This window comes from Meleagris gallopavo, chromosome 4, assembly GCF_905368555.1.
Source record: "Meleagris gallopavo chromosome 4, MGAL_WU_HG_1.1, whole genome shotgun sequence".
Lineage (NCBI taxonomy): Eukaryota > Metazoa > Chordata > Aves > Galliformes > Phasianidae > Meleagris > Meleagris gallopavo.
In genome coordinates this window covers 3,732,685-3,748,018 of record NC_139407.1, presented here as the reverse complement: position 1 = coordinate 3,748,018, position 15,334 = coordinate 3,732,685, and the positions used below count along the sequence as shown (strand labels likewise).

Here is a 15,334-nt window from a genome sequence, read left to right as displayed (position 1 = left end):
GAAGCAGCTCTAAGTGCTGATTGGGCTGGGAAGAGCGGTTTGGTTTTCTGACAGCCAAAGCAATCCAGTTTGTTTCCCTTGACACTTGGTTTGCCCTAGCTTGGTAGGAACTTCTGCAGCACGTATGTTGTCTCCCACCGCCCTCCAGTGGTTTGCAGAGCACGGTGCAAACTTCCCTGGGATGCATGCTTCCAAGGAAATTGCATCAGCACTCTTATTTTAGTCATTAGCAAAAATGTGATGCAACTTCGTGTAGCTGTGGGAATTGAGGAAGCTTGGAAGTACCACCGAGCTTTAATCTAATGGGAGTTAAGGAGGCATACCTATGATGTGGCAGCAGCTGCCAAATGTACCCATTTGTAACATACCCATTTGTACAAAATCCAGCTTTAGCATACGTGGAGCCAACAAGTAAACAACAAAGCACAAGTAAAACAAGGAGTTGTTGCTTTTACTGTCCAGTATATTGTTGCTTCAGAGCCTTTGCTATGGACTTTCAAGCAGGTTTTACTTCATCTGTTTTTGCTTTTATCCAGACAAGTCTGTGCTAACATTAACATTTAAATGTTAGATTTAAGCCTACTGCAAAAATCCTAAAATAGCAAATTGCTCATTTAAATTGCTAGCAGATCACACATCTAGCAGAGAATGACAGCAGTCACAACACTCAACTGTTCATCCAAGCTACGATACGTGTTTGGGACGACAAAATTACCTCTTCTACCACAGGGATCACCAGGACTACTGTACAAATGTTATAACTTGACTTCCCTGAGCTCAGACCACGGTGACTGGAGTAGAAGGACAGCTGGGACTACAGCTGGAGCTGGGCAGACCAGCAGCATTGCCTTGGGTGCCACTGAGCAGCTGTAAGCTTGTAAGCTGCTCCCAAGAACTCAGATCCCCCTTGCATCCATTCCAGTGAGCAGGATCCTCCCTGTGCCCTTCTTTTTTATTGCAGTTGTTCGGGTGTGATGTTCCAGCTCCGTAATCACCCAGTGGACTCTACCGTTCTGTTTCCAGCCTCCTTATTTCTGGTGTGGTAACGTGGTTATAAGAAACACAGGTACACTTTCTGGTGGGAGAAGGGGCCAGAGAAGAAGCAAGATTTGCTGTGTGGCCACATCTCGAGTACTGCATTCAGTTTTGTGTCCCTCACTACAAGGGAGACATTGAGGCCCTGGAGCAGGACAGCAAAGCTGTAGAGGGTCTGGAACACAAGTCTCATGAGGAGTGGCTGAGGCAGCTAGGATTGTTCTATCTGAGGAGGCTCAGGGGAGACATTATCACTGTCTACAACTCCCTGAAAAGAGGATGTAGCAAGGTGGGGCTGGCCTCTTTCCCATGTAACAGCAGTCAGGCAAGAGGTGATGGCCTGTAGTTGTGCCAGGGGAGTTTCAGGTTAGTTATTAGGAAACGTTTCTTCTCAGAAAGAGCGGTGAGGCACTGGAATGGGCTGCACAGGGAGGTGTCACTGTCACTGGAAGTCTTCAAGAAAAGGGAAGATGTGGCACTGAGTGACATGGTCAAGAGTGGTCACAGGCATGGACTGATGGTTGAACTAGATTATCTTATCAGTCTTTTCAACCTTAATGATTCTGTGATCATGGGGTGTTAGCAAAAAAGGCTTGCTTTAGCCCATTTCTGCTCTATCACTCTCCCCTTTTTGTAAATCTCAGCACAAGCTTGACAAAACTGTCCTTCTTTTTAAAAACTATTTTGCCTGTTGCAAATTTTTCCACCTACAAAATGTTTACATTTATATTATTGAGATCAACGTTCTTCTTTTTAAACTTTCAAATTCTGTATGGAAAAGATTTATTCGACTTTGCATTCAGATGAACTCCCAAAGGCTTTTGAGTGTATTACAGAGAACAGAAAGGCTATAATGAGCTGCTGATACTCATGGCAATAGAAAATTCAGCGTAGAATTTTCCCTCCAGTAGAACAGAACCTTAGTATAAGAGATGACTGAAAGAATCTGTTTAATTACCAGTTCATTTTTCTTTGTGTTCTTTACTGAACTTAAAGCATCTAAAGCTACATGAAGTGTTGAAGTAGAATCCTTTCTTCCTTAAGGACAAAGACAACTATTTCTCTGGCAAAGAAAGCCTCTTGCAAGGCCTGAGTTGAATTTTTCATTACAAAAATGATCAAAGTCTGCAGGTCAAATGCAGTGTAACCTGGTCTCTGTTAAGACACGATATAACTGTAATGATAAAGTCCTTTGTAACCACTGAATGCTACTAACTCAAACTACGTGAACCTGAGGTTCTGTTTTTTATTGCCTTTTTTAATGCCTCCAGTTTTTTCCAGACTTATATTTAAAAATCAGCTTTCACTACAGTTGTAATCACTGGAAACCTGACTGGAATGTTCAGACTCCGAGAGCAGCCAATTTGGTTCAGCTTAAAGACCTACTTAGCTTAGGATGCCATTTCCAGCAGTGGCCATAAGCAATTTGGGAAGTTTGTTACTTCCTCAAAACAGAGCTTCTTGTGCTGGATTCCCAGCTGCAGCCCAGGTGAGCGTTTGCATGGCTGGGAGATGGGTGGCACTGTTGTATCACACTTTGCACTTGCTGTGTTCCAGCTACGGGCTGCAAGGTCGTTCATCAGAATCGAGGCATTCTGCTTGTAAATGTCATATTCTTCTGTCTGTTTTCAAAGGCAAGCATTTTAGCAGAGAAGGTTTTGTTTTATAAAAGTGCTGATATCGCAAATGCGTTCACAAACAAGATTAAAAAAAAAATCACCTCAGAAGTTACATGCAGAGACTTGCTTATTTCACCTGAAAAGGGCCATAACTTAAGCTAGGATTTAATGCCATAATTCACAAGCATATGCCTTGACTTAGAGCTATAATATGCAAACATATGCCCAGAAGATACTTAGGTTACTGAGACTGCTGTCGTGTACAATCATTTCCACATGATCATCTTTTCAGGTTTATTGAATTTAATCCTCAGTGGAGCTGCATTTCTTAAGTTTTTATTTTATGGGAAGGCTGCTTCACCACTGCGTTCCTCTAATTGTAAGCAACCAAGAATATCTGAGAATAGTTTGAATATTACAAGCGAATCTTTGTGTTTTCTTTTCAGCTGTGGATCAGGCAAAGTTAAAACAAATGTTCAGCTTTTGACTTGTGTGTTAGCAACATGTTGTGGCTGTACTGCAACAAAATGACTTGAGATGTCATTCACAAATAGCTGAAGAACAGAACTCTTCTTCCTAATTCTTCATTCCCGTGGATCTGTGAAAATGGATCATTATGAATTGTATGGTGACAGCGCACACATCACAGTTCTGTATTTTACTGAAATGAAAGGATTTGTTAAGTCTATAGAGGCAACATGGCCTAATTAGTTTTTTACCATATTTCACTAGTCTAATTTTCTTTCTATCTATTTTTTTTTTTTAATTGTAGTGGGAAAAACTACAGATGACGACAAGTGAGAGGAGGAAAATAGTTTGTTCAGTCACATTCCATGTAATTGCAATTACCTGTGTTGTCTGGTCATTGTATGTCTTAATTGATAGAACTGCGGAGGAAATTAAACAAGGCAATGATAATGGTAAGTGTCTTTCATCTTCTATCTTGTTGATAATGCAGTGGTTGGATTTGAAATGTGGCTACGTAACCAGTCACGTTCTGTTCTCAAGGAACACCTCACTGCTACATGGCTACATCAGATAATTTAATGCAGAAGTAATGAACACATCTGTGTTAAAAGCTTGTGCTGTGCCCCTGCAGAGAGATCTCGACTAAGTGTAACCATTAGAGACGGCTTAACTAGCCTACTGCTTCTTCTTAAGTTAATCTCCCTTAATGAGAAAAGCTTACACAAAAAGATGAGTCAAAATCAAACCTCTCAGTGCAAGCTCAGTTCATAAAATAAGAACATATTACCCTCCTGAACCTCAGTATCCTGTAAAAATATAATAATAATCATCATTATTATTATTATTATCATCATCCAGCCCCCTGCAATAGGCAGGGACACCTTCCTCTAGACCAGGTTGCTCACAGCCCCATCCAGCCTGGGATTAATCTAGTTGTATTTGCTGTGGTGGCCAAAGACAGTGGAACAGTTTAACAGGAGAAGTTGTGGAGTCTCCATCAAAGGAGATAATCAAAACCCAACTGGACATGTTCAGAACAACCTTCTCTAGGTGACCCTGCTTGAGCAGGGAGGTTGGACCAGATGATCTAAAGAGGTCCCTGCCAACCTAATGGTTCTGTGATTCTGTGCTTCAAAAATAAAAATAAAAAATGTCAGAAATTGAAAAAAGTGTGGGAGAGAAGAGAGGGGGAAGGTAAGTTACTGGAAAAGCTTTAGAAACAAATTATTCTTAATTACCACTAATTTCCAGTAATCCTTTGGATGCTACATACAGGACTTCAGCCTGGTTGTGCCTACTGTGCACCAGGGAGTTAGTTAATGTAGAACTAACAGGTTATTCAGCTAGTATGTTCTGTAGTAGATTAACTATGCAGAAACAAAGTGCTTCTTTCATTAGCTTTAGCTTACAGTTTTATAACAGTTTGAATTCTGAAATTCAGAATTCGGAACACTGATTTATTGCCCCAAAACATTCAGTTAAATTGATAGATTGATTGAAGATGTCAAGGGGGAAAAAAAAAAAAAAAGAGAATTAGCTATCTGATTTAATTTCTGAGAAGCATTTACTGTGAGGCCTGCAAAGTCTGACAGGAGTGGTGATGCTAGCCTGTACTCTTCTTTCTCTAGTTAGAAGTTTCCAATTGAAGACATTTAAAAAACACAGCCTTTTGCCTGGGCAGCAGTAACTTACCCTTGTGAAGACACGTTCCCAGTTAAGCACTCTTGCCTTTCTGGGATGTCTCATGCAGTGCTACCCCTGCTCGTTACACTGAAATACTCTTCTGCCTGCCACACTGAGATGGCAGAACCCTCCTGTTCCTCATTCTAAAGTTTGATGACATGGCAGTCAGTCACGCTCTAATTCACTGTGTCTGAATTCTGAGAAGTTAAAATAAAAGATTTATCGTGTATTTAGAAAGGAAATTGACTGGTTGTAGAATTTACACTTAGAAGTGCACGTTTAACATAAATAGGTTACAGTTTGGACTACACTTCTTTGCATGTGGAGATTATATTGTGAAGAGATCTATTGCTTTCTATTTCTGGTCCACACTTCCTTTAAGTCTTAGTCTGTTCAATCTCAGATTCAGTCTTAAATATGAGGAGGTTGATTAAAATTTTCCCTTTTTTTTTTTTTGTTCTGAATTGACTTTAAGAATTAGACAGTAGAGGGACAAAGATTTGTGCTACACTCTCTAGTTACAAGGAAAGTGAAACAGGCAGAGCTTTTTGCCTTCCTAGCTACATCAATATTTGATACTCCTGATGCTATGCAAGAAAAATAAGTAACAAGCCTCTCTAAGTCACAGATAAATGTATGACTCAAAGTCTTGGTTTGTCATATTTCTAATGCCCTGAGGACAGGACTAGGAATGGCTTTGTAGTTCTTACTAGTAGAGCATCAACCATCCCATTTGTTCAAAAGGAAGGAGGTATGGGCTTTGGATGAGCTGAATTTACACAACAAATCAGCCAATATGAATTTACATAAAATGTGTGAGAATTGCATTAATTAATCTTGGTAGGCTCAGAAAGTATTTACAACATGGATGGAACTCAGTGTTTGCCAAATGTTTATGGATGATTCTCCACACTAAAAAATGAACAGAGAGATGCCTAAGAGCTAGTTACAGCACACAAAAACAAGTGTTGGTGAAGAGAGCTCTTCTGCCCATGAACTTGCTTGCTGGGAGGGAAAAAAGTATTTCTACAGACCCAAATGTCTGTAATGAGCAGGGAGAGAGATGTGCAGTTTGCTTTTCTCTCCTTTCATCTTTTCTGCTTCAGTGGAAATGCTGGGGAGAAGACACTGAACACTGGAGGAAAAGAACTTTCACTGTGTTGAGGAGGGGAAAAACTTAAAGCCCAGACCAGCAATAGTATTGTTAATATTGCATAAGCCTAAAATTCCTTGTTCAAGTGTGTATCTCAAATAATATTTAAGCTTTACTTTTCTCTTTACAAATGCAAATAAATGAAAGTATAAACCTCTGAATTGGCAAACCTGTCACTGGTGTATGAATGGCAATTTTAAGTGTATATTTTAAGTGTTCTAGAACTAAATGCTAGGGAATCGAGTTGCAGATAAATTTGCTCTGCTTGAAGAAAATGGCCTGGACTTAGCTGAGCTTTGTCTCTTCTAAAAAAGCTCAAATCTTTGAAAATATGGCAATCTTGGAATGCAGAGGTGTGCAATTCACTATGCTCTGGCTTAAGCAAAAGATGATGCATCCTGTGTTAGCACGTAAGAAGCAGCCAGCACATCCTTACTGCTACAGCATGGAAGAGACTCTACAGGAAAGCAGAGCTATTTATTCATCTTCTGTATTTTGTGTTCAGCACTCCAGCAATGGCTTGCTGGTTCTAAATGTCATGAGCCACTGACAGGTCTTAGACAGATGCAGACCATGCTGTTTTCATTGTTACGAGAATAGGAAGGAGATGGTGTTTTTTAAAAGCAGTTATTAAAGATGTTTTTCCCACAAGGAAAAAACACACAGTTGGATATGCTGCCTTAGCAAATAGCACTTTGCTCATTCTGTTTTTCCCAGAAACAGATTTATTAGCAAATTCAACAAACCTAAATGGATTTTTCCATGTCAAGTTGAACTGAAGAGAGTATGTGATTAGCGAGACACAAAGTGACTTACATTGGTTTGGCATGCTTTCATTTTGCTGCAAATTCCAAAAATTAATTGGCCAACACCATCAGTTAATACACTAATTAAGTAGGAGGTATTACATCAAGGCTGATCCAAAAGTAATACCTCTTGCTTTGTTATGTTGGCCCACAACGTCAGAGGTGGATGTTGGCGATTTGGCAGTAGAGGCTGAATCCTCCCTCCAGTATTCCATAACATTTTGTTGCTGTGTGGCAGACTGCTCAAAGACTGACAGCTTAAGCACTGGCACAGAAGTCTAACCCTCACGTATAGTATGCTGATCACATCTTTAATGTGATGAGGCAGTGTGCAATGGAAAGAAAGTAGCTGTTCCTTTACATTACGCTACGGAATGTCTGACAAAAGGAGATGCAGTGATATGAATTAATGAGTGGAAGGCTGTTCTTAATGCAACAGCAGTTCATTCTGTTAAAATCATAAGATCACATTTAGGTCAATGCAGATCGTGTTAACATTTTTCATATCAGATCCAAATACAAATGCTTTTGTCTCTAGCTCTTTAGTGTCAGCATCCTTAGATTTTTTTTTTCTGCAAGTATCAGTGTGATTCCTGTTTATTCAGTGTAATTGATCTGATAAAGATTAAGGCAAAAATAGTAATAGATAAACCCCAAACTGTAAAGCTTTATTGCACAGAAACAGAAATTCCTTTTGATACTGGTGAATTCTGGGGGTTGTACAAAGAGAATAGTAGGAAAGAAAGGTAGGCAAAGACAGTGGATCAGGAAATTGAGTTCTTTCCACTACGTTTTTTACTGTACCCTGGCTTCAGACTGAAGCTAGAATTGGGACATTGTAAATGCTGGCTTCCCAGATACTTTAACACTGCCGTATTTCTAGGATTAATAGTTGGTGAAGATGTGCATAGTGTTTCTAGGCGTAGAGTAGCCTCAGTTGTGGTATTTTTATTTTTGGTTAAGAAAACGTATGGAGCTAAAAATGTTGGGGTTTGTTTGGTGTGGCTGTATCAAGCATTAGAACACCTCTTGTGACTGGGCCTCAATTTCTTATCTGACCAAATTGTAGAGAAATCAGAAGTGGGTGTAGTTTCTTGTCTGTCCCTCTACCTGTGGGGAACAGGAGCATGTTTGTATTTGGGACAACGCTTAGCAACTGGCTTCTTTTCAACACATTTCATGACATTCAGTACTGGATGTGCATAATTACATGTGGTAATTACATGTTTTGTTTCCGAGGTGTCCTCGAATGGCCGTTTTGGACAAAACTCGTGGTGGTGGCCATTGGATTCACAGGAGGCCTCGTCTTCATGTACGTGCAGTGTAAGGTTTATGTTCAGCTGTGGCGCAGGCTGAAAGCCTACAACAGAGTGATCTTTGTTCAGAACTGCCCAGACACGGCCAAAAAACTGGAGGAGAAGAACTCTTCGTGCACCCACAGCTCGGATGTCAAGGATGCCGTGGTGGTGCCAGTAGCACAGACAGGTACAAACTCTCAGCTGGCAGCTGAAGAAATGACATCTGAGGTCATGCCGGTTTGACAGAGACAGCACTGTTTCTTCCTTGCAGAATAAGGCATAGTGTTTTCTACACTACAGATGCTGAAAGAGAGTAGAAACGACTGTGCATTTTTTGAGTAAAAACACAAAAAACAAATCCCTATGAGGAAAATGGATCCAGCAAAGCAACTTGTTACTGTATGGAATGTGACCATTTGTGAAGTAGTTTCTCAACTAGTCAGCAAGTGTAGTGAAAGTGGAAGTGTAGAAAGTGCAATAGAGAACAAGTTTAACAGACAATGCCAAACTAATGTGATGAGATTATTATTAATTTTTTTAACAAAAGAAGATTGGATGGCTGGGCTAGTAGACACAGACCTGCTATAAGCATTTTGTTTACAGGAAACAAAACCAAACTTTTCACCTGTTTACTACTGAAAGTTGTATTTGCTATTTACCTTCCTAAAGATACACTTCAAAAGTGTACCAGACAAGATAGATGCATTAAGAGAATTGAAGGATAAAGAGCTGTACTGCAGCGTGCATTCCCTATGCCTCGTGAAGTAACAGATGTTTGTGTGACTCCAGTGGAGCCTGAATGTTTGGGCAGCTGTGTCAACTGAGGATATGTGAAACCTTTGAAGGGCAGCACTGTTTTTGAATATGCCTGAATTTTTGACAAGTAGGCAGTTCCAGCCAGTATGAACTCATGTCTCCATAGGCTACAGATACGTACCTGCAGCTGTCAGCAAAACAAGTGCAGGAAGGAGAAAAATAGTAGATATTGTATTTAGAGCAGCAGCTCAGCTGTTTATTTTATTTTAAAAGAACGAATTTGATTATTATTTTTTTTTTCATAAATTGGATATATGAAGTTTTGAGGCAAAAGTATAAATTAAAAATGCATGCAAAACCATAGAAGTAAATTGCTATTGGCAAAGGTCTGAGAAAGGATTACACAGGGAAGATGGAAAGTATTTTTCATCTCAAGCTTGTAAGATTTGTGATACAGAAAGCTACACAGCAAAGAATATAAGTAGGTGTCTTAAAGGAAGGTTAGCTCTTATTCCCCTGTTCTGAAAAGATAGTTTTTATCTTCCTGACTGCAGAACTCAACCACTGGTTTCTCTCTGTACAGGCAAACTTGAAATGTTAGATATTCAACAGTTCAGTTGTTAATTTCATGTTTTGAGCATTCTCACAGAAGAATGAAGTGCAGATAGCATTAAAGGGTGCAATAGGTAAAATGAATGTAGATGTAATACTGTGTCTAACAGGCTGAATTACATAAAGAACACATTTTGTGATTTGCTTCTCATATCAGTGATGTTTATCATCAGGACAGGACAGCAAGGATTGACTTGGAGTAGTTATGTGTGGGCTCAGACAAGTCTACGGTTTGAACTTAGGTATATTTAAAAAGTAATGTTTAAAGGTTTGGGTTCTATTGGTATTTAGCTAAGCAAGAAAAGCAAACGGGCAAATAAAGAACCAGAATAAAGAGAGTAAGAAAGCACAGGTTCGTTCACAAGAGGAATTTGCTGTATTTGCCATGAATTAGTCTTCTACAGAAGCCTTGCAGTTTCTAATGGTAAATCTCCTCTTTACAAATTCAAACATCTCCAGTTAAATAATAGAATCATCACATTCTCCCAAATAGGAAGGGTGCTGGGCCTGATCTGTACTGAAATTCATTGTTAGGTTTCCTTCGTGACTGCGTTTAATGGCTTAAGTCTCAGAGATCACTGGAAATGGCAGTATTAGTGAGAATTTCTCTTTTCTCAGAGCATTGTATTCCTCTTCTAGAATCACTTGTGTAGTCTGGCTGTGACTAAGTGCCATCTGGCTAGACAGGACACAAGCACTCAGTGCCTGAATAGGTCTGAAGTATGTATTAATATTTGCTCAAAATTATTCTGGGCGACTTGGATTAACGTTTGAGTCTTTTCATATAAAATAACTTTCCAATTATACACTAGGAGATTTGGAATTCTAACAGCTTGCACTTGAAATCAGATAAGTGAGCACCCAAATAATTTCTGTTTATAACTGCAGAGAAGACTTTACAAGGTCTGTAGGAAACCATGACAAGTACTAAGGACTGCACATGCTTGAGGTTTTTTTCATATTGTGTGTCTACTTGCTCAAAAGTAAATCTCATGATACCTGAAGCAAGTCAGACACTTACAATTAGTAGATGCATCTACACACTTGGAATTATGTCTACACTTAAACCTGATGAATCATAGCAAAGTTGGCTGACAAGAAAAAATAGCATTATTATGTAAGTATTGGATAATGTTCAGCTGTCATCTAACAGGCAGTGACCTCGCTACTTCAGGCAGCTTGTTCCTTAACCTGCTGTATTATCATCACCCCACTGAAAGTGCCCCATATTTTGACAGCTTACCGGAAACTCATTCATTTTCTCTTCTTGAACGAGCATAAAATTCAAATTAAAGACAAATACTGTAGGCTTCTGAAAGCAGATCTGTGCCATCCAGTTAAGATTAGTGCTCCTTTTAGTTTCTTTATTTTAAATACGCCGAAGAGTCAGCGACAGAACAACTTGCAAAGCCATTTTATACTGACAGCTTCCAATCACCATTTGGCACTCAAGTATATCTGCAAATGAGCTTACAATTAAATGTAAGAACGGAGGAAGGCTTTGGTGGAAGTTCCTCCTCTCCCTTTGAAATATTTATTGGCCAGCAGAATGAGACACTGACAGCTGCAGTGTGCAGCAGCAAGAGAGATTACAGCAGCTTTGATGCAGTGTTTAAACTCCGTTAAGCATTACAGTATTAGCCCATGCATTCCCTTCTCCTCCGGTGCAGTGGATATTTTAGAGCTTTCAGGGATTTCATGCTGGGTTGGAATTTGTTTCTGTAGCAGGGTGAGACCTCTTTGAGAGGGCAAGGAGCTACCCACACCAACATGCCTTAGATGCAGGTCTGCACGAGTAACGGTGGCGCATGAATTCAGATGCCAGACAGCTGCTTATCAACCAGTGAGTTTTCTTTCCCACAAAAAGGGCAGCTTTCTAAGCTGCAAAAACAGCATCCTGCTTTTTTATTTTTTTTTAATGAAATGAAATACCAAATACAGATCAGTATCAAGCTACCTGTGTAGCCACTGCACATCTCAGGCAAACAAACACCCCGACAGTGGAATTTAGCTTGGCTACAATCCTCCAAGGGCTGAACCTTGCTCCAAGCTGCCATTACTGAGAAGAGCCTAATCTGCATTCCTGTGTAAGTGAAGCTGCAATGAAGGTAGGTGGAAGTAATCTGGTGTGAGAGCTCAAATTTTAAATAAGATACTGTTAATCTGTGGGCACGCACGTTTCTTCTCTTGGTTTAAGTTACAAGCATTATGAAGTTTATTTCAACCTGGCATAAATATACCATTTTTGACTATCACTAGCATTACGAAGATTATCAACTAGTCCAACTGTGCCATTCACACACTGCTTTATCTGAAAGCAGTGCTTATTTTTATTGTGTAGAAAGAAATAGTAAGTTCCCCATCACCAGGACAAACCACTTCTAATTTCTAATAACGTGATGAAACTTTATGATGAAAGTATTTTACTGTGTATAATATTTGGAACTACAAGTTTGTGTTACTTGTTTGACTCCCTCTCTTTTGCAAAAGAAAAAAAATGTGTGTTTTTTGTGGGTGAATGTGTACTGAAAGACAGAAAGTAAGGGAAACAAAAGTAATGTATCTGCTTATTGTTGTGAAAAAAAATGTATTTGTATTAAACAAATGATCCAAATTTCTGTAGTATTCTACATTTGTCAGTTTGTTTCAGAGGGCACTGCATGCAGAACATGAATTTGGCAGCATGACACTCTGGCAAGAAAGGTGAGCAGTATAATCAGCTGCACACTTAGTACTGATGAATCTGCTGGATGCCCACTTATGGGTATCACAGGTGGGCAGAACGCTCAGAAAAACACCTTGCTGTACAGAAACATTTGAAAAGAATGATGGTTTAACTTGCAAAGGGGAAGGAAGGGATCTTATCTGAAGGGATAAGATATGTAAGAGCTGGCTTCAACAACGTAGTCATCTGTTTTTAGAGCCATAGCAAATGAACAGAGCAAGCAAGGGTAGGAGGATGAACATTTTCTTAGGAGCACAGTGCTTTGGAATGAACAAAGGTATGTGATTCTGTAATGTCCACCACAATAAAATCTTAAAAATAGGTGGGACAAACATTATAAACTTACATTATTTAAAGCTAATCATACCTGTCTAACTCAATAAACATTTCTAGCCAAGCTAAATCATCTGTATTCTGAAGAGGATTGCATCCACCTGCCACAGATCATTGTTGGCAGCTGGGAAGGAGGTGGGCTAAGCTTTCAATCTTCAGTGTTTTTGCTGGAATAGGTCATCATAGGGCTGCTGCCTGCTACAGATACACAGGAGAAGTATTCTAACAAATTATATTCTCCACATCCAATGCCAACAGGTTGGTCATTTTGTTAAAGCTGCCCTGACACTAGCTCACCATTTAAATCAAGTATGGGTTCATGACTCTACAAGATATAAAATTGAAGGACAAGCATAACCAAAAACATACTAGTAACAGAAATATAATTGTATGTCAACATATACAAAAATATAACCATGTTTATTATTAGAATCTATAGGTATAAGCCTGCTACACCTTTTTGCTTCATACACAAGAGTTAGACTCTCTGGACCAGTAACACATTACTTTTCTGTTCAGTTTGCTCTCCATACACATGAAGAAGGATGCTAGATGGCACTTACTCCTCCAATAAAGTATCGAGGCTATTCTGTATGAAATTGATCCAAAAGCCAAAAAGCCTCACTGAAAAAGCAGCTCACTCACAGGACTTTGTACCACATACCCACAACATGATACTGTGTTCAGAAAATAACTTCAGATCAATTTAACACTCTGGTTGAGAACAGAAAAGGTTACAGATCTGCTGGAGGGGGCCCTAGGAGAAAGCCATCATCACAACCTACCTTAATGGAATTACAGAACATTCTTCTGTTTGTCAACAGCTGTAAGATTATTATGTATACACACACAAGTAAACATATATATATATATGCTTGTTGTGTTTTCTTGTTATTAATAAATAACAATCAACACTATTCCAAACAAAGAAGGCAGAAGATTATCATCATTTTTAAGTGTGTTAGCTAAATCAAGTCTTATTTTAGCAATGGATATCCTATCTTGGGAGGTGTATGGGAAACCATCCCACCTGTTTGACACAAAGGATTAACTGTTCTGATTTCTTTAGAGTCTTCTAGTTCAATAAACAGCATGCTATTTTATCAAGCAGAATTGTTGCACTGCTAATGTAGCCCTTAGATCCTATGCAATGTATTATTTGAGGAAATAAGGTTAGAATGAATCAAAGGTCATTTTATCTATGCATGTCTATGCCTGGGAGGTAATCAGCATGTACAAAACTTGATGATAGTTCACAAACAACACACGTGAAAAGTAAAATAACAAGATTTTCAATGGTTTTATTAAAAATAAACCAAAAACCCCACCTTAATAAGACTCAGAAGCAGGACTGCTGCTTACAGGAGACCCAAAGGAAGTAGCAGTCAAAAGAGAAAAATCAGATGAAGTTCTGGCAAAAGCTTTAGTAATTGTTCCTCAAGTGCTACTTTGCCTCTTGGTTTGCTAGCACATTTCTAGAGCTGGAGGGTTGGGGAAAAGAATACTCATTAAAAATCTATGGGTAAGAACTTCTGACCATTTCATGACCCAGAAAGAGGTACTGTTGCTTAGTAAATTTTTAAATCAGCATGTTGCTGTCTTGGTTGACTACATGTGAATGTACTTACACAAATAGAATGCTGCTGCCTTCCTCCAACCTGTCTAGAAAATGACTTTTTAAAGCAATAACAGCATTTTGGTTTAGTAAATTAATTTTATTTGTCATTTGTAACAGGGAACCTGTTGCACACTGAACTGTTTCTTTTAAGAATTTGTCATTTGAGCAGTTAAGCTTTAGGGAATTCAATTGCTGGACTACTGCAGGAAGTCTCCCATAGTCAGCTGGCTTTTAGAGTTTCATTGTTAGGAAAGTTGCACAAGATCTTTCCAGCTGCACTTAAGACAATAGCATGAACTGCAGAACAACTCATTAGCAAAGGAAAACAGAAAGGTGATGTATGGATCACACCATGCTGGTACTGATACATCACTTAAGATCAAGCCAGCTGATCTGACATACTTAGGAAGTGCAGCTGTTTGCCCTTACCTAGAAAACTGAGTTAGGAAGGTTCCTTAAGCGGAAAACTTCTTTTCTGCAGAGAAAAATGAATAAATCCTTTTTTATTACTCTTCTACTTGGGCTTTTTTTTTTTTTTTTAAGTTGGAGTCCAGCATTTCTGGATTCCAGATTCTATCTTCATATATGGCAGTGTCATTACAGAGATGCATGGAAGTGCTACCCCCAACAAAGTAAAAAAGAAAAATAAAAAATTCATCCATCATGTAATTCCCAAGTATATTTCTTGAACTACCTAGGAATGGCTTAGAAAATGGTTTGTATCTATTGCCTTTGTTGCCTTCTTGGCTTGTAGCATCCCATTGCACATAGTGACATTCCACAAAGGATCAGCATGCGCTTTGGTAGAGAGGAAGAAAGTGAAAATACAGTAACAAGCCAGGCTAACTGCTTAACTGCAGGCTTGCTTTTCCACACTAGAAATGTTTGTACTCTCATCCCTTCAGAAATCTCATTGTAGATCAGACTGAAAAGCCATGGTGAGCAGTTCCATTAATTCAGTCATTTGTGTTTCTGACACTGAAGAGCTGTCAATCCACCACTAGAAGCCATCCCTGAGAAGGGTATTATTTTCTCTTTCGTTTCTTAAATCAACAGCTGATGGCTATTTGCTTAGTGTATGTGAACCAAAATCCAACTGCTACTGGAACCAAAGCCAGCTAGTTCTTTCCAGCCAAGACCATCAATATGATCAGCTCTAGAATCAGAACACAACAGCTCTGCTACTAAAAAATGTGAATAGAATTCATCCAGTTCCTCAGAGAAATCT

The 15,334-nt window shown here is 39.1% G+C and overlaps 1 protein-coding gene across 2 annotated transcripts in view; it reads left to right on the top strand.

Moving 5' to 3' along the window:
- Positions 1-12,044, top strand: part of MARCHF1 (membrane associated ring-CH-type finger 1) — a 312,318-nt gene extending 300,274 nt beyond the window's left edge. For both annotated transcript variants that reach the window (XM_031553004.2, XM_031553002.2), the window contains 2 exons: positions 3,427-3,574; positions 8,004-12,044. In XM_031553004.2, the coding sequence (XP_031408864.1) occupies positions 3,427-3,574; positions 8,004-8,305 (450 nt within the window). In that variant the 3' untranslated portion in view covers positions 8,306-12,044. The remainder of the gene's footprint in view (positions 1-3,426; positions 3,575-8,003) is intronic.
- Positions 12,045-15,334: the final 3,290 nt, after the last annotated feature.